The 17,770-nt window shown below is 45.4% G+C and overlaps 1 protein-coding gene across 1 annotated transcript in view; it reads left to right on the top strand.

The window, feature by feature from the left end:
• Positions 1–17,770, top strand: part of Tmem163 (transmembrane protein 163) — a gene marked incomplete at its 5' end in the record, with an annotated part of 234,058 nt that overhangs the window by 211,329 nt on the left and 4,959 nt on the right. Inside the window, 1 exon segment of the mRNA XM_013517466.1 lies at positions 13,457–13,568. Coding sequence (XP_013372920.1) covers positions 13,457–13,568 — 112 coding nt within the window.

Below are 17,770 nucleotides of genomic sequence, written 5' to 3'. Positions count from 1 at the left end.
TTCTGGTGCTTTCATTGAGTTAATTTCTGTTATGTTTTTCAAGACCTTTTCATTTTTCATTTTGAGACAGGATTGTACTGCATCACTAAGTTGCTCAGGCTAGAACTTGCTATCCTCTTACCTCACACTTCCTGAGTGGCTGGGATTACAGGCATGTGCCACCATATATGCAGCTCTGTGTTCATTGTTATAATATCCTTTTTTCTTCAAGAGTTACAATATCACTTACTTCTGATTTTATTTATTTATTTACTTACTGGGTCTTCTTGAGACAGGGTCTCACTATGCAGCTCCGGCTGGCCTGACTCATTTATGTAGCCCACGCTGGCCTTGAACTCACAGCAATACTCCTGCCTCAGCCTCCCAAGTGCTAGGATTACAGGTGTGTGTCACCATACCTGGCTATTTCTGATGTTAGCAATAATTTTTAGGCATTTTCTTCTCTAGCAATCATTTTTGCCAAGTGATATTTTTCTATTTGTTTTTGGTCTTTCCTATTAGTGAATTTCCAAAAGTCTGGTGATTATTGGAAGATGTGGATATATATATGTAAGTAGGTATAAAGTAAGTCCCTGACTTAGAAGCGAGCTCTGTGCCAGGAGCATGTTCATAGTCAGATTTGTCTGTAAACTGGCGGTGAGGAGTCTTACACAGTATGCCTATGAGAGTTCGCAACTCAAGCATTTGTAAGTTGGGGACCTACTGAATATACTGTATTTGTTTAATTCTAAGGTAGGGGATTTTAATAACCTCATATTTGACCCTGTGGATGGGGGATATATTAAACTGGGGAGAAATTGTCTTTATTTTCATTTAACCTCTATTTGAAAATTAGCACTTTCTTCAATCATAAAATTAACCAATAATGATAGTGATATATTAATATAATAATAATAATAGTGGTATATTAGAGTGTTATGACTTTGTCACCAATGAAAATCATGTATTTTCATCTGATATTAGTTTGGAAGATATCTGAAAATATTATTTATGCTTATAACTTAAAATGATTTGATCTATCAGATTTTGCAATTCATTAATTGAGAAGCTTTATTACTACAGCACAATTTTTATATTCAATTAACCTTATGCTAATATAGTTTCCCTTTGTAAGTCTACATATTTTATGTTATTTATGCAGCTGAAGTCATTATCTTTGTTTTCTTGGGCTAGACAAATTCCCAGGCAGAAGATAAATTCCCTAATGCTCTGGTAGTATCCTGGCCCTGCTCCCAGTTTAGCCTGAGGTCCCCTGCCCAGAGGCCCTTACTTTGTTCTCAGTGATGGGATATTCCTTCCCCTGCTGTGGAACAGTAGCCATTGTAGGCAGGTAGAGGAGGACTGGGTTTCTTTGTCAATGAATCCTCTTGCTTTTAGGCCCATCTCTTTTTCCCCATTCTGGGAATGCCTGGCGACATCAGTTCCTGCACCTTGGGGAATTAGGGGTGTGCTGGGACATGTATTTCTCTGCCTCCCCTCCCGGCCCTTGGGCTTCATCACACCTTGCTCCACGAAGGAGTTGCCATTGTCATGTGTCCTGCCCTAGCACACACAATTTGATGGCTATTGTCCTGTTCTTGTTTTCTTTGTCCTTTTGTGTTTATTCCTTTAAAAAAATTTCCTTGCTGCAATTTAGTGGGCTTGCAAAAGCTGAACTCTCACATTCATCCCACTCTCTCTGGAATTCCTTCTGATTTTTAAGGCATTTTCAAATGTATAAGGGAATATTCTTAGGGTTGTGAGTTGTGTGTTCTTTTCCCCTGATTTGGCAAAAACTGAAATTCATAGTTGTCAGGCAACATTAGAGGAAGAGTATCCTAAATATTTTTAGGTAGATAGGGCAGTAGAATTTAAAATGGACAGATGGAAATTTGACTGCCTTCAGTGTCCCTTACTGGCTCTCTGTCCTGACCTTAGAGTTATCCTTTCTGTTTAGGGTCATAATTTGCACCTAACAGGGATCTTGAGATAGTTATATCTAAAATAAAATTAAACTGCATGTCATCTCTAATTGGCGTTAACAAGTAGTACTAGCTTGCATTATAATATCTCTTACTTGAGGAACTCTGTAGTTTGATACTGGGGTGACATTGTGGTGCTCATAGTAACATTTGAGCAAAAGTAGCAGCCAGGAGGCCTTATTCCTGTTGCAGAACCGAGTTATTCAGGGGCTGCAGTGCCTCCATGCTGTGAGGGGTTTGCAGAGGGAATGGGGTGCTTCATCCTGGTTTTGGGGAACCCATTAAATGCCTCATGGTCACTGAGGGGAAAGTATGCTCCTAGCCAGGGTAACTCATCTCACATTCCACAGAGAAGCTCAGCGATCAGTGCTTGTCCCAGAGGCTCTTGGATTCTTTGTCTTGCATCAGAAAGCATCAGTCTGATGTCTCACTTAACAGAAGCCAGTCTGCATCTTGGAGGAGCAGCCAAGTACCTGAAAGTGCCTGTTTTGTCCCTGAGAAGTCGTGGCACCTCAGCTGTGACACGCTTGTGGGTGGCTTCCTGGGCCCTACCATCATCCTCAGCTTCATGGTGTCTGGGGAGCTGGCATCTACTCCCTTCCCTTCACAGCATGACCCGGGCTGTCCATCTGCCTGTAGACCTCCGGTGACCCCAGCATCCAGTGACTGCCTATCTGCCTATCTGAACATCAACAGTTGACATCCCTGACATCCAAGTGGTCTGATGCTAATTCAAAAATTGTGAAGCCATTGAATATGAATCCCTGGCAATCTGTCAATATAATTTAATAACCAGGGGAACTTGAGGGCTTGTGCTTGGTGTAATTTCCTCCACATCTGCCAGCTTTTCTCATCAGCTGGGATTGGGGGAGGGTGGTGATGAAAAGTTTTGAGGGCAAGACTGACTGCTTTAATTTCACCTGGGGCCATAAATCGATATTCATTTATTATTCAGCCAGCACTAGCATTTCCCTGGGTGACACTCGAACACATGTAGTGTCAGAATGGTTTGGAATTTGTCCTCATTAGGAAGGCAAAGGACGCCTTTTTGCAGGCATAAGCAAGTGAGCTTCCACATACCCCCTTGCTGCCTTGCATCTTATGAAAGGGGAGGCAAAGGTCTGTGGGGAAGGGCGGGAGGTGGTCTGCAGACCTGGCCTCTGTCTGGTGTTAGTAGCTGAAGTTCACTGTGACTTAGAATTTTAACTGCTGGTGTCACCTCCGATAAGGAATAAGCTCAGCATCACAGGTGACACCTGGTACTGCGGAAAGAAATGTTATTTATACACCAGGTTTTCCCGTGAGCAGTGCCCTGAATACAGATGCTTTGAGGAGAGGCTGTATGGGAAGACGGGAGTGGTGGGAAGGAGGAACAGAGGGCCTCAGTGTCCCTGTGTTAGGAACTGCTACAAGGTGATGGCCAGTGAGAAGCAAGAATTGCTTATTTTATACAAAAGTGAGAATCAGAAGATGGAATTGGGTTTACAGATGTTAACTCACAGCCTCCATTTGGTGCATGGGGTACTGGAGGGAATGGTGGGGAGCTGGCTAGAAGAGGTGCAGAGTTGTGTAGAGACAACCTGGCAATCCAGATCTTGCTCTGTGATTGTACTGGCCCTCTCAGCTGCCATAGACCTTGATGGAGGTTGTTGGAGGAGATCTTCCACCTCCACTCATTTTACTGTGATCTTGAGGTGCATGTCATGGAGGCAGATGGGCTCCTAAGTAGGGGAAGCAGATTAGATCTGTTTTGTTCTCTGTTCCTTGCATCAGCAATTGCCCATCTCTCCTGGGAACTTAAATGTAAATCCTGGTATCAGCAGGAGGCCCATAGATTAAATTAAACAAAAACAAACACTTTTCATGGTGAGGCCTGTGAATCAAATTAGTAGAATAAGACACCAGGACCACACAAGACAAACTGCTTACATCTTCACTCTCATGGATGAATTGAGAAAATATGTTGACAAAAGAAGTCTGATTAAAAAAAAAAAAAAAAGATAAAAGAAGTCTGATTTAAAATGCAAATGCTGTATAATTCCATTTGTATAAAATTCACAAATAGAAAAAGTTAATTTTTGGTGATTAAAGTCAGAAAGTTACAGGGAACTGGGAAAGGGAATGAAGAAATTTCCAGGGTAATAGGAGTGTTGTGTATTTTGTTTTGGGGTGATTATATGGGTTTCACCATTGACAAAACTAATCAAATCAAAGCTCTGAAAGTTGTGTCTTTATGTATATTGGATTAATTAGCCTTATCTCACTGTGTCTTAATATCTTTTTTGAAAAAAAAAACTTAATGATGGAAAGGTTCATGGTGGCTCACGGTTTCCGAGGTTTCCGTCTATGGTTGGCAGGTTCATTGCTGAGGACCTGTGGCAAGACGGAGACATCATGGTGGAAAGTCATGGCAAAGGAAAGCTTCTCACCTTGTAGTGTCCAGGAAGAGAGAAAAAGAGTCAGGGTCCCCAAGGTCGTGTCACACAATCCACTTCCTTTAAGTAGGCCCCACCTCCTAGTAATGCCATCATTTCCACCACCTCTGTCAAATTAAACTCTCATCAGTCAATCCACTAATGAAGTCAGAACCCTTATGATCTTACCACCTTCCAAAAGCCCATCTTTGAACACTTGAGCTTTTAAGAGGGGCGTGTTAGGTCTAAACCATGACACACATTATTTGTGTCTGAATAAAACTATATATATATAATAATTTTCAAAAAGCTGAATCTTTAGACATGTACATTGGAAGCAGGGCATTAGTCGCTCAGGATGAATTTTAGCCCTGAGATTTGCTGAATCCAAGGTCCCATCTCCTTGTTTACTTCCTTTTGACCATTTACCTGGTCGTTGCTAGCTGCTCCTGGCCTATAGTTGTCGGCACCACTTGTAGGTAATTCCTGTTTTATCTCACAGGGAACATTTAGTTTGTTTCTAAATCAGCATCATCCAGTACAACTTTCTGTGATGATGGACATGATCTACAGCTGTACTCTCTGCTATAATAGCCAAAAGCCATCTTAAACACTTGAATGTGACTAATCAAATGAGTTAGTGACTCTGACTAATCAAATGAGGAACTGGGTTTTAAATTTCATTCATTTTAAATTTAAATCTAAACACATATGTTGAATGAAAAAAGTACTATTTTAAAACTTGGGGGTTGAGGCAGGATTACAATTAGGGACCACCTCATGGAGGAGGCGGTATTGAGCAGAGAGAGATGATGGAGCCTGTGAAGGTGTACAACTGCCAGGCAGAGGGAACAGCTGCAAAGGCCCTGAAGTAGGAGTGTGCCAGTCATGTTTGAGGGACAAAGAGGAGGCTAAAGTGGCTGAAGCAGAAGGAGAGATGGGTGGAATTGTAGGAGGTGAGGGCAGAGGAATCAGCTCTCTCCACTTGGCTTGGTTGGCATTGGGTTTCAGAGAAGACCAGAAAAAGACATTTTCCTGTTGCAGTACACCAGGTTATAGTGACTCTGATTTACCGCTCACCGGGCTCTATGTGAGGCAGTACAGGGCCCCTGCATGTTCCAGGAGAAAAGCTGACAGAGGCCCTGGACTGGTTGACCAGGCACCCGGAGCTAACAGATATCACACGTCAGTGCAAGACTTCTCCTCCAGCTTGGCTTTTGTCAGCTCTCCACTAATTGCCTTTGAATCCTAAAATTAGCCCTGTGGCTTTTACCACATTCCAGCCTGGGCTTAGATAATTGGAAGGGGTGGATAGTGTCATCCCTCTGGGGAGAGAGCCAGCGGGTGGCTGGGAGCCTTGAACTTGGAGCACAGCTCTTGACACTGTCCTGTCTAGCCCTGTGTGGAGATGAGACATCCCCACCCTCCTTTTCCAAGGCCTGAGTTTCCTTACTGCAGCATGAATTAGATTCTCCCCAAGCCCTTTTCTACTTCTAACATTGTATGGTTTTGAGATCACCTCATGTTTATACATGAGAGAAGGGATGTTCTTTCATCTGGTTATCAGACCTAGAGCCACAGGTATGTGTGTACCTCCATGACTGTTTTCTTAGGTGAGACAGGATTCATCTTAGCAAGACCATAGAACCACTAGGGTCTGTCATGTTCTTGGAACTCCTCTAAAACAAATTTATTCCATGAGGGTCAGGAGTATTAGTAGCTCTTAGAAAAGACACAACACTCATCACTGGCTCCTGTCACATGCACTCTGAAAGAAAGCCTACTGAAAGTGGGCTGAGCTGGCTTCTAAGATGCCTTGAAATGTGGGTTGGGGGACTACCACAGACCACTGGGGCTGCTGTAAGAGAATACAATAGATTGAGAGGCTAAGAAACACACAAATTTAATCATCTATTTCCTGGAAGAATTTTTTTAGAATTGGCATTATTACTTCCTTAAATGATTAAATGTTTATAGAAGTCATCAATAGAGCCTGCTGGGTTTGAGTTTTTGTGAGAAGGGTTTTAATTATGAATTTAATGATTTCCATTGATGTAGGACTCTTCAGGTGATCTATTTCTTGGATGACCTTTGATTTGTGTATTTCATCAAAGTTGTCTTTTCTCATTGCTGAGACAAAATACCTGAAACTTATAAGTTAAAGGAGGAAAGGTGTATTTTGGCTCACAGTGTGTAGTGATCTCACTCCATAGTCATCTGGCTCCAAGGCAGAGTAGCATGCCAGACAGGTATTACAGGGGAGAAATGGTGCATGGTATGGCAGGCAGAAGGCAGAAAGCAGCAGCAGCTGCTGCTGCCTGCCTCGCCTTTTACCCCTTTTAGGCTATCACACTCAGGGTAGGCCTTCCCACTATCCACCCCTCGAACTATACTAATCCAATCAGTGGACTAATTTAGTAATCATACACCCTAGATCCAGCCACCTTTGAAAACCATGAGGCTGTGAGGGGGGACAAGCCATAAAAGTTGTCAAATTTATTAGCATACAATTGGTTATATTATTTTCTTATCCCATTTGATCTGTGATGATATGTGCCTTTTCTCATTTCTAATATTGGTAACTTTTGTTCTGTTTCTTTTTCCGTAAATAAGCCTTAGACATTTATCCAATATTATTGATCTTTACATAGTACCATATTTTGGTATTAGTTTTTCTTTATTTTATCAATTTTCTTTCTTTCTTTCTTTCTTTCTTTCTTTCTTTCTTTCTTTCTTTCTTTCTTTCTTTCTTTCTTTCTCTTTTTGTGCTGGGGATCAAACTCAGAGCCTTGCCCATGCTAATCATATGCCATACCGCTGAGCTATACCTATTTATTGATTTTTTGCTTTTCAGTTTGGGGTTACATTTACTTACTTTTAACCCCTCCTTCCTTCCTTAAAGGGAATGCTTAAATCATTTAAGTCTTTTAAATATTTTCTTATGAATTATTTACTATAGCTTATTTACTTAGTAAAAGCTTTCCTTTAAGGTGTTGCCTGCCCCCACCCCCCACTTTTTGGTGGTACTGGGAATTCAACTATTGAGCCCAAGGCCTTTGCATTGAGCTATATCCCCAGTTCCCCACCCCTTTTGAGATAGGGGTCTCACTGAGTCACTAAGTTGCCCAGGCTGGGCTCAAATTTGTAATCATCCTGCCTCAGCCTTCCATACAGCTGAAATAGTTCTATGAGCTGCCGTGTCTGGCTTGTATCACATTGCTTTTAATATGCTGCTTTTAAATTTTCTTTTACTTCAGAGTATTTTACAGTTTTCTTGGTAACTTCTTTGAATTGGAAACTTTAAAAATAACATATCATTTTGTTGTTTAACTTCCAAATAGGTTATTACAGATACTAGTCTGTTACTGATTTCTAGCTTAATCCCATTGTCATCAGGTTTTCTTTACTGGTTTTGATCTGCTATCTGACCCAGAGCATAATCTCCCTTGATGACTATTCTGGTTATACAGAAAAGAATGTGCATCATGCTCTTCTAAGGAAGATGGTCCATATGTGTGAGGTGAAGCTGATTGATAGTGTTGTTCTTAAAGTCTTCTGTATGCTTATGATTTTATGCTTACATGATTTTCTGTTGATTTCTTCCATCAGTTACTCAGAAGTATTAGAATCTTCATCTTTAATTTTGGGTTTTCTCATTTTCTCATTATCAGGGAATACCTTTGTTTGTGCCATCATTTTCACACATGTATTAAGAAAAATTTACCTAGGTAGACGGCTTGGTCAAGTGATAGATACATTTTTAAGAAAATGTAGTATTAAGAAAAGTTAATATTAAGAAAAATTTACCTAGATGGCCTGGTCAAGAGATAGATACATTTTTCCTTTCCAGAGAAATTGCCAAACTGTTCTCTAAACAGGCAGAATCATTTTGCACTGACACTATAATTGTTTGGAGAGCCCGTTTTCTCATAGCTTTATAGTCCTTTGAGTTAGGTAAAAGTGATATCTTACTGTACTTTTGGCTTTTCATGTCTTCTACAAGTGAGGTGGAGTGTCTTTCATGTGTTTAAAATTCATTGTATTTTAAACTCTCTTTTTCCCATTTCCTTTATCCACTTTCTACGTTTTGTTGGTCTTTTTCTTATGAACTTGTATGAGATCTTTATGCATTAAGATTAACCCTTCATGATGACTTTGTACTTTGTATTTGATTGTGACCTTCCTCCCCTACACATGTTTTAATTTTTATATCATCAAGTACATCACTGGTTATGGCTTTGAATTTGTTATAAAAGACTTTCGCCATGCCATGGTCATAAAGAAGCTGGCCATTGTGGACATGATTTATGTAGAGTTCACTTTTAATGTGAATCTATCCTCAGCAGAATGAGTGGCAAACAAGCCTGTTTGCTCTAATCTTCTATTGTTCCATGAAGATTCACCTGTGGGAAATTGTAGAGACGGAGTACTGGTAACTGAATACCTAACAAGGAACAGTGTTTCTGTTCTCTTGCAGTCCCTGGTTTCAGGATATGTGAGATCATAAGGCCATAGGAAGGCACCCTAGTAGAGTTTACACTTGGGAGTCACTGCGGGTCCTGCCATTAGCTGAGTGACCATGGGAGGGGGAATCACTTAGTTTTCTGTGTCTGTTTCTGCATCTCTGAGATGCCTGTGCAGCGAGTCTGTGAGGACTGAGGTGGCCGGTGTGGCTGCACGTTGAAACAATATCCTGTAGTGCAGACCTGCACTGGTTGCAGTTTCCTGTCGTTAGCCATGGCCTGCTGCATGCCTGGCTTTCCGCAAGAAATTTTTTCAGAGATGCTTTCCTCTTTCAAACCTGAAGACTGTCTTAGCTGGTGCTGCCATAACAAAATGCCATAGACCAGGTAGTTTAAACTGCAATTTATTCCTCTCAGTTCTGGAGACTGGAAGTCCAAGATCAAGGTGGCAGCAGAGTCAGTATCTGGTGAAAAATCTTTGCTTGGGTTACAAATGCCCTCCCTAGGTGTGTGCGGTTGGAGAGGAAGGGAAGGAGGTGAGAGAAATCTCTTCTGTTTTCTTCTGATAAGGGCACTAATCCCATTATGAGGGCCTCATTACCCTCCCAAAGACCCCATCTCCAGACGCCATGACATCAGGAGTTAAGACTTCCATGCAGAAGTTTCTACCTAGCAGAGACTGGCTCCCTGATCAGGCTGATGACCCCATGTCCTTCACATTCCACTCATGTTAGCAGTCGATGAGACAGTTTGGAGAGAGGACTCCTTGCCCCCTAGGACAGTCCCTAGGCTGTGGGTGGGGAACACTGTTAAGCAGCTGGTGTCCTAGGTCCAGGCACTTCCTGGCTTTCTCACAGGCTTGCTGGCAATAAACTACATAGACAAAAACCCTGCCTTACACACAATGTTTCTCTACATTGAAAAAGTTTAGCTTTGAAATACTAAGATGGCATTTCTCTGTGGCCAGCCTCATTAAGCCCTTTGAAACACCCTTGTACAGTCAGATGTCGGGAACACTATCCGTGATACAGAATAAAGGGTTTGCTGCAGGAATGGGACTTTACATGCTGGCAGTTGCTGGGGATGATATCCATAGAGGGCTGTTCCAGTTCCTTCAGGAAAGAAGTGGACCTTGGCAGAGGGGTGCAAGCCCAAACCAGTGCCTGTGAAGAGAGCTTAGACTCTCACTGAAGCCACAGCCTCCAATTCATGGGTGACCCACAGAAGAAGTTGGTACTGTGTGCCACAAAGCTGCTTCCAGGCCTGGCTTGGGACTTGGGGAAGGTACAGGGTGGGCTGTGGGGCAGCGGGAGAGGTTGGCCTGACTGTCTCCTTCCCTTCTGCCAAGGTAGACCTGCAAGTTGGCACAAACAACCTGAAGCTGCAGTAGTACTTGTGCCCCACATGACCTTCGATGACCGACTGCTTCCATTCCCTCTGCCTTCGACATGTCACGCAGCTGTCTCTGGGCCAGCGTGGCCTCAGAAGCATTTAGGAAGGAAATTTTGGGAAACTTGTTGCAGCTGAGTGCTGTGCACCCAGTATACGGTCACCATGGGTACCATTTGCAGAGAGGGGAGCGGAATAGGAGAGAAAGAACTAAGTGACGTGCCCAGAGTCACGTGGCTGTTATGTAGCATTCGCTGTGGTGCCTTTAATTGCTGCCCAGCACTTCCACTTCATTACATCAAGAACCTGCCCCCTGCACTCCAGGAGTGGCCCTTGGAGCTACCAACCCATGGAGGGCTTCTCAGGAGAGGGAAGGGTCCAAACACCCTGCCCTCTCTATAACCATTGCAGACCCCAACCCTAGTCTTTCTGACATCGCTGTTCATTTCACCATGCACACTTTCTCCCAGGTAATAATTGTCCTATGTTCATTTTGTAGGACTATCTTCACTACTTTGGGCTTCCCGTGAGCACTGAATTTGGCCATTGTGTGCAGTAAGCTTGTACTTAATGTGTTTGGGCCCTTTAACAATGATGGCTGCCTTTTTAGTCAGCTCAGTGGCTTGGCAGGGACTACAGGAGTCCTGCTTACAGCAGAGAGAAGTGAGACTCAATAGTTCAAGTTCGTTTTCCCAGCGAGGGGAAGTTGAGAACTGAGCAGAGGTCTGCTGGATCCATCTCTGAGCCACAGAAAGCCAGGCCCCGATCAGCTGTGAGCTCCCTGGGTGGCAGCTCGAGGAAGGATGGACGCAGCCATGGGGGCTGCTTGGGGGTGGGGAATGGAAGGGCCCCCTCCCCTCCAGATCCTGGATCCTCTATGGGGCAAGCACATACTTTCTTCACCTCTAGAAATTCAGGGATGAGGTTGTTGGAAGCAGGGAGATTAAGTGGACCCAGAAAGGCTTGAAAGTATTTTTCTAAACTGACAGTCTCTGTCTGCCAACCTGTGCTTCTGAGTTCCGTCAGCACCCGGGACTAGCTGATATGTGATTCCTGAATACTGTGTCCTAGTTTAGTCTGGCTACTATAACTAAATACCATAGACTGAGTGGCTTATAAACAACAGCAATTTTTTTTAATAGTTTCAGAGGGTTGAAGTTCAAGGTCAAGAACCAACAGATTCTGTGTCTGATGAGTCTGCTTCCTGGTTCATGGATGATGCCATCCTGCTGAGTGTGTCCATGAGGAGAGGGCAAGGGAGATGTCCAGGTTTCTCTTATAAGGAAGGTCACTGAACCTATTCATAAGGGCTCCACTTTTACGCCCTGTTCGCCTTTCAAATGCCATACCTCTAAATACCATCACATTGGATTAGGGTTCAGTCTATAAATCTTAGGGGGCACAGGCCTTCAGGCCGTGGCATCATGCACACATTATTTTCTGTGAGTGCCATCCACTGTAATTAGGCTGAGTCCTTTCACCGAGGGAGTTCTGATGTAAGGGTTTTTGGCTTCCTGCCCCTTTGTGGTGGCCTTTGTAACATCCCCTTCTGCTCGGGAGGGACTCAGCATTTGCTAAGAGACCAGGTTTGTCTCAGTCCTTACTGATAATCTTAGGAGGTGAAACTTCCATGAGGCAATTATTTATTTAAAAAGTATGAATTTGAAATGACTTTAGAGTTATAGAAGGAGAAGTCATAGAAGTTATAGAGGTAGTGATAATAAGAAAGTAATAGAGTCAGTACCAATATTCCTATCTGTCCACTGAGGACCTCTTTCTGTTCCTGGACCCAGTCTGTGACAGTTTGTTGGTTGTTCCTTATCATTCATAACCTTGACACATCTGAGGAGGGCCACGTATTTTATAAACTATCCCTTGGTTTGGGTGTATTTCATGGATTTTCACAGTTCAGCAGAGGCTGTGGGTTTTTGGGTAGAACACCATGGAGGCATAGTGCCCTTCTTGGCACATTACATCCCAGGGCACAACTAACCAACCATGATGTTAACCTTGGTCACTTGGTAAGGCGATGTCCACTAGGTTTCTCCACTGGAAAGTTGCTCTTTTTCCCTTTCTACTCCTTATTTGCTATATTTGTGTCACCAAGTCTGGCCTGTGCCCAAGGGTAGGTGGTGCGGTGCGGGGTGGATTCTCACGTCCTGGGGCAAGGAGTAGCAAAGAATTTGTGAACATTCGTTGTGAAAACTACCAAGCCATGTACCTATATTTTGGGGGAGATGCTTTGATGCTATACAGATAGCCTTTTTCCAGTGAAGTGATTTTTCAGATGACTTTGTTCAGTTCTGAGCCCAGGAAAACAGGCTGTCGCCTTCTCAGCTTCTGTCATTAAGTTAGTGAATTTATTAGCAAAATGCTTACGGAGAATCCTATTTCTCTGCGGATGTTTGATGCTGTATCAGATTTCTGCTGGAAGTGGCATTTTAATTCTGGAGAACCTGGAGGCTGTGTCTCATGGGAGCTGAAGGCAGAAAGCTCATGGGCCTGATGTCAGGAAAGAACACTGCCTTGCATGTGTGACTCACTCATTTGCTTGCAAACGTAAGGATCAGAGGTGTTAAGATAACGTCAGTCGCAGACTGTATTTTTAGATGCCATTTTTCTCAGGCATCTAAGAGGCACTGAAGGCTGTATTTGAACTTTAAATTGTGTGCCTTGAAGGAAAAAGGATTTTAAGTAGCTCTGGCCATACTGACCTTGTGGCTAATTCAGTGGACTCCGTGTTAAAGGGTTCTGAGGCCAGTGATGGATTTGAGAATTGTCCATCACCTGGTTTGTGAATTTCCCATGAAAAACTCTACTCAGACTCCATTTTTAGCATTCTGACCAGCTCTGTTATTGATCAGTGGTTGCCATTCATTTCAGCAGAACAGTGGGAAGGTGAATCTCCCATAGGAAAAGAAATACATAATGGGTTTCTAAATAAATATAAGTCTGAATATCTGCTTGAACGTCTTTTCTAAACCTCAGTGAGAGAGTTAATAGACCTATGAAAGTGTTCGGCACACCCGCACCTGGGCACCTGGGGGCAGAATACCTGACTAACTACTCTTACACTGGGGAAACAAAGCAGCAGGGGCAGAATACCTGACTAACTACTCTTACACTGGGGAAACAAAGCAGATCTTTAAGGCAAGTGGTTCACAGGCCACTGTACCTGAACTACAGCTGCAGGAGGCAAACTGGTGAGATCTGGAATTTTCTCTTCTAGGATGATTTCCTGTTCAGTGTTTCCATTTTAAGCGGGATCCTGTGCAGCATCCTGGCTGTGCTGAAGTTCATGCTGGGGAAGGTTCTGACCAGCAGAGCCCTTATAACAGACGGTGAGTAAGGCCAGTGTGCCTGATCTCTGGGGCTGAGCCCTTGGTGAGGGAAGATGCCATCCGGGTCACTTCGTAGCTGCTTATCTTGCAGGAGAACTGAACAGTTTAGAACCCATTTACCCTATCTCCTCCTCCACATGGTGTTCATGATTCTCTGGGCTCCTATAACAGCACAGCCATCTCATGCCCCAAGAATTTAATAAACTCTTTGTGAATCCCCTGTATCCTGACCTAACTGGGAGGCTCGGGACTCCCAGCCTCTTAATCGTAAAACACAAGGGCTTCCCAGACTCTTAGGCCGAATGGTTCCAGGTAAAAAGTAAATTTTGTCTTGGAGTGTTCAGATTTTCCTCTGTCAATTCTGCGTGCTCTCTTTCCCTCCAGCTAGTGAGCTGCTCATGCAGGGGCTCAGGTTGCAATGTCCAGGCGCCTGGGCTGGGGAAGGTATCCATGAATTCTCTGCCTAAAGCCCAAATCAGCTAGGAAAGCCTTTGTGTGGGTCAGGAGTATCTTCCTGTGTGGCCCTTTGCGGTGACAGGGAATAAGGTTTGTGACTGCAGGTGACACGCACTTGGGCCCCAAACTAGTGTTGACAGAAATGAGATTTGACAAACAGACCTCTGCCCATTTTATTTGCATTCATTTCTGAGATGGGCAGTCTAGGGACTTGTAGTAAAGTAGTGGCAGGTCAAGGTACAGGCTTGGGGTGTATCTCTACTGACTAGAGCACAAATCACTGGACTGACTGCTTTTCTTTCCCTCCTCCCTTGCCCCTTCTACCTCTCCCCTCCGTCCCCCTCCCTTTCTTGGCCTGCTTCCCTACTTTCTTTCAAGTAAAGAAAGCCTTCCTCCTCCCTACCCCTCAGAGTTCTTTCACATGGAAAAATGCATCAGGGTGGTGGCTCTGACCCCTCTTTCTGGCCACACTGATGCCTCATTAGGTGTGGAGCTGGGCTTTACACAGCGGAATCCAGGGACATGAGGTCACAATGTTTGCCACCAGGGACTGAGCTCCGGTCTGAGAATCCGTCCAGTCCCTGTCCGCACTGCCAGCTCCCCACTTCCCAGTCTTGTGTGCAGCGCTGTCTCCTGAAGGCAAGAGAGGGTCCCACTGTGTGGCCCCAGCTGCCTTGGCAAGGGCATCGCCTGTGCAGAGGGGTGCAGGTGGCGGTTCCTTTGGAAGGCCTGAAGAAGTGGGGTGGTCTGACTTGATGGAGTAGACCGTAAGAGTGGGGGACCCCAGGTCCTACCCAGCTGACTCCTACCACCAGTGTGGCAGCATTAAACTGCCTGGTGGTGGAGGTGCTGAGGTGTTGGTTAAAGACAGGTTCCTGGGCCTCCCCTTTGAAGACTCTGATCCCAAGGGAATGCGTGGGGCCCAGGAGTGGGCGTTTCATAGCAGTGTCCCATCGTGTGGTGCATTCTGAGGTCTGGTGCTGCCTCCACGGCCACCCCCAGGGGCCAGGCGCAGTGTGGCCCAGGAAGGTTGACCCTGCTGTGTTCTGCAGCTCCTGCAGGAGCCCGCTGCTTTGAGATTGGATTTTCCAGCTGCCTTTGAGGTTCCTTTATATAACGGACCTGGACCAGGTCTGTAGGGCCCTGCCTTGTTGGAGCCATGTGCTTTGTCTTTTTTCTCCCTGTTCTTATGAACAGTACAGGCAGACAGCTTTCTGAGTGCCTGGGGTAGGGGGCAGCTTGGGGGCCTCTTTTCCATGTGCCAGTCAGTCCCTTTGCCCCTCTGCTTGCAGCGGTCTGGCTGGTGTCTGTGTGTAGCAGCTGACTGCGGTCAAGATGCAGAAGCTTGAGTCAGACCCAATATTAGACCTGCCTGCGACCATGGGGTGCCCCCCACCCTCCACTGTAGTCCTTTTGCCTTGGCTGGTGGTTTTTCCTTAATGTTATAGCTATTCCATGTGCAAATTTCAGTTCAGGCAAAGTCACTGGACTTCCAGCTTCCCACCGTTTTATATGGGCACAGAGAAGGACCAAATGCTACTTAGCTTTCTCTAATAAAATATCTTCTGACTTTGATTTTCACCCATAAAACCATATACACTGAAGCAGTATTTCCACCATACTCTTCAGCCAGGAAGGAGGGGAAATTATAAAGAAAAGTGAGTGGAGAGAGATGGGCTGGAGAGAAGGGTGGGAGACTCATAAAACATGCAGGGCTCTGGGGTGAATAGCTGCAGGGTTTTGATGGAGAGAGAGGTGCTGCATCCAGGAGGAGGGCAGCCCCTTGCCTGGCCTGTTACCCTTAGGGGGCCCCTGCTTCTGGGAGTGGGCATGTCTCAGTAAATACAAGGCAGTAATTACAGCCTCCCGCTAATTGTGTTGTCTGGGGTGTTTCCTCATTCATTGATCAGCAGAAGGAGGAAGCAATCTGTAATTATCTGCCCTGGTCCCTCCCTCCCTTTGGAGGTGGGCAGGGTAGGGAGTTACCGTGGCTATCAATCATGTTGGGGGTTCTCTAAGGGGCTGACTCTGGAGCCCAGCGGTGGGGGATGCTGCCCTGCCCTGTCCTGAGCTGAGCTAAGTGCCTTCTCTGTGCAAGGAAGTGGGTTCAGCAAACTGCTGCTCCTGTGGGAGGGAAGGAGGGAGGAGGAAGGGAGGCCCTTGCCAGTCACAGGTAGCTGGAGCCCTGTGGGAGCTGGGTCACGGTGAGTGTGCCCTGCCTTTTCTCAGGGGTGTGTCCTTAAAGGTAGGAAGCAGGTCAGGGAAAGGGGACAGACGGTATGGGTGACAGATTTCAAATTTGCTCACTTTATGGTTTTTTTTGTTTTGTTTTGTTTTGGTTTTTCTCCGGTACCAGGAACTGAACTCACGACCTTGTGCTTGCCAGGCAGGCGCTTTTGCCACTATTGCTCACTTTATGGTACGCAGATTTTTGTCTAGTTTGATTTTGTTGCTTTAGATATTTAGTCAACATACATACTGCACTCAAGAGTAGGATGAGACTTGCTCTGTGTTATTTAGAGTATAATGGAGGACGGGGTGTAGCTCAGTGGTGTAGCACTTTGCTAGAAAGCATGAGATCCTAGGTTCTGTCCCCTGCTGTGCAAAAAGTGTGTGCATGTCTGTGTGTGTGTGTGTGCGCGCATGAGCGCATGTGTGTTGTGCAACAGAATACCATGCTGGGGGATACTCTGAACAGGGGTCCAGGACCCAGTCTCAGTTCTGTCCACAGGGTCAACTGGGGCAAGCAGAAGACCCTTCTGTGATGGGTCTGTCAGGACTGTTCTGCTCCTTTCCATGTCTAAAATACCCAGAGAATCTATGCTGATTTTTGAAGTATACGAAAAACAGAAGATCCTGCATAAAATCAACACACCTAACTATACAGATTCTAATCTAGTTGTTAAGGCCAGACTGGAGGGGCCTCCAGTCAGAATGTCCCTGGTCCCTGTATGTTGTTGACCCACAAACAGGCCCGGTTAGGACTGCTCCGTGGTTTTAGCTGAGGGGACAGGGACCAGCTCGTGCAAGGGACTGCCGGAGCCTGGTGTGCTGCCCTTGGTGTGGGGGTTGGTGGGGAGCAGGCTTGGTGCTTGGGTTCTTCCTGCCGGGTGACTGAGTGGGAAAGCTACACCGTGCTGGGGTGCGCGGCAGCGCAGCCGAGGGCTGCATGCGCGTTCTCATGCAGGCTCACAAGAAGTGGAGCTGAAATGAGTCAGCCTTTGTCATGTGATCAGATAGGACCCCCGCTCTTCCAGAAGACGCAGGTGAAGGAGGCCAACGTGCCTCAGGTGCTTAGGTGGGGCTGGCAGGTACCCTCTGGTGACTTGGTGGAGCTGAGCGGCCATCTAGTGGCTGCCTGGGGAACCTCAGGCTCTCCGCCTCTTCTAAAAACACCATTGTGTCAGGGCTCCTTAACAGTTCCGAAGCGGGGAGCTCCCTCTCCGGGGGTGACGGAGCCAAGGCCATGCCCCACGTGGGTCCTTCCCCCTCCTCTCCATCTGCTAATTCACTAATGAATGCGACAATCATTTGTGTCCCTGATAAACGCTAGCACTGTTCTGGGGCTTGGAAGACAGCAAGGAAAGGAAATGCTCCTGTGTTTAGGCTTCAGTTTCTAGTGGGAAAGAAAGATAGTAGAAAGAAAATGGCCCAGGGCTGGGGATTTAGCTCAGCGGCAAAGCGCCTGCCTGGCAAGCGCAAGGTCGTGAGTTCGGTTCCCGGTACCGGAGAAAAACCAAAAAAAA

The sequence above is a fragment of the Chinchilla lanigera genome, unplaced genomic scaffold, assembly GCF_000276665.1.
Source record: "Chinchilla lanigera isolate Chin_1 unplaced genomic scaffold, ChiLan1.0 scaffold00039, whole genome shotgun sequence".
NCBI classification, from domain to species: domain Eukaryota; kingdom Metazoa; phylum Chordata; class Mammalia; order Rodentia; family Chinchillidae; genus Chinchilla; species Chinchilla lanigera.
Note: the sequence above shows the minus strand (reverse complement) of the source record. Positions and strands in the feature narration are given on the sequence as shown.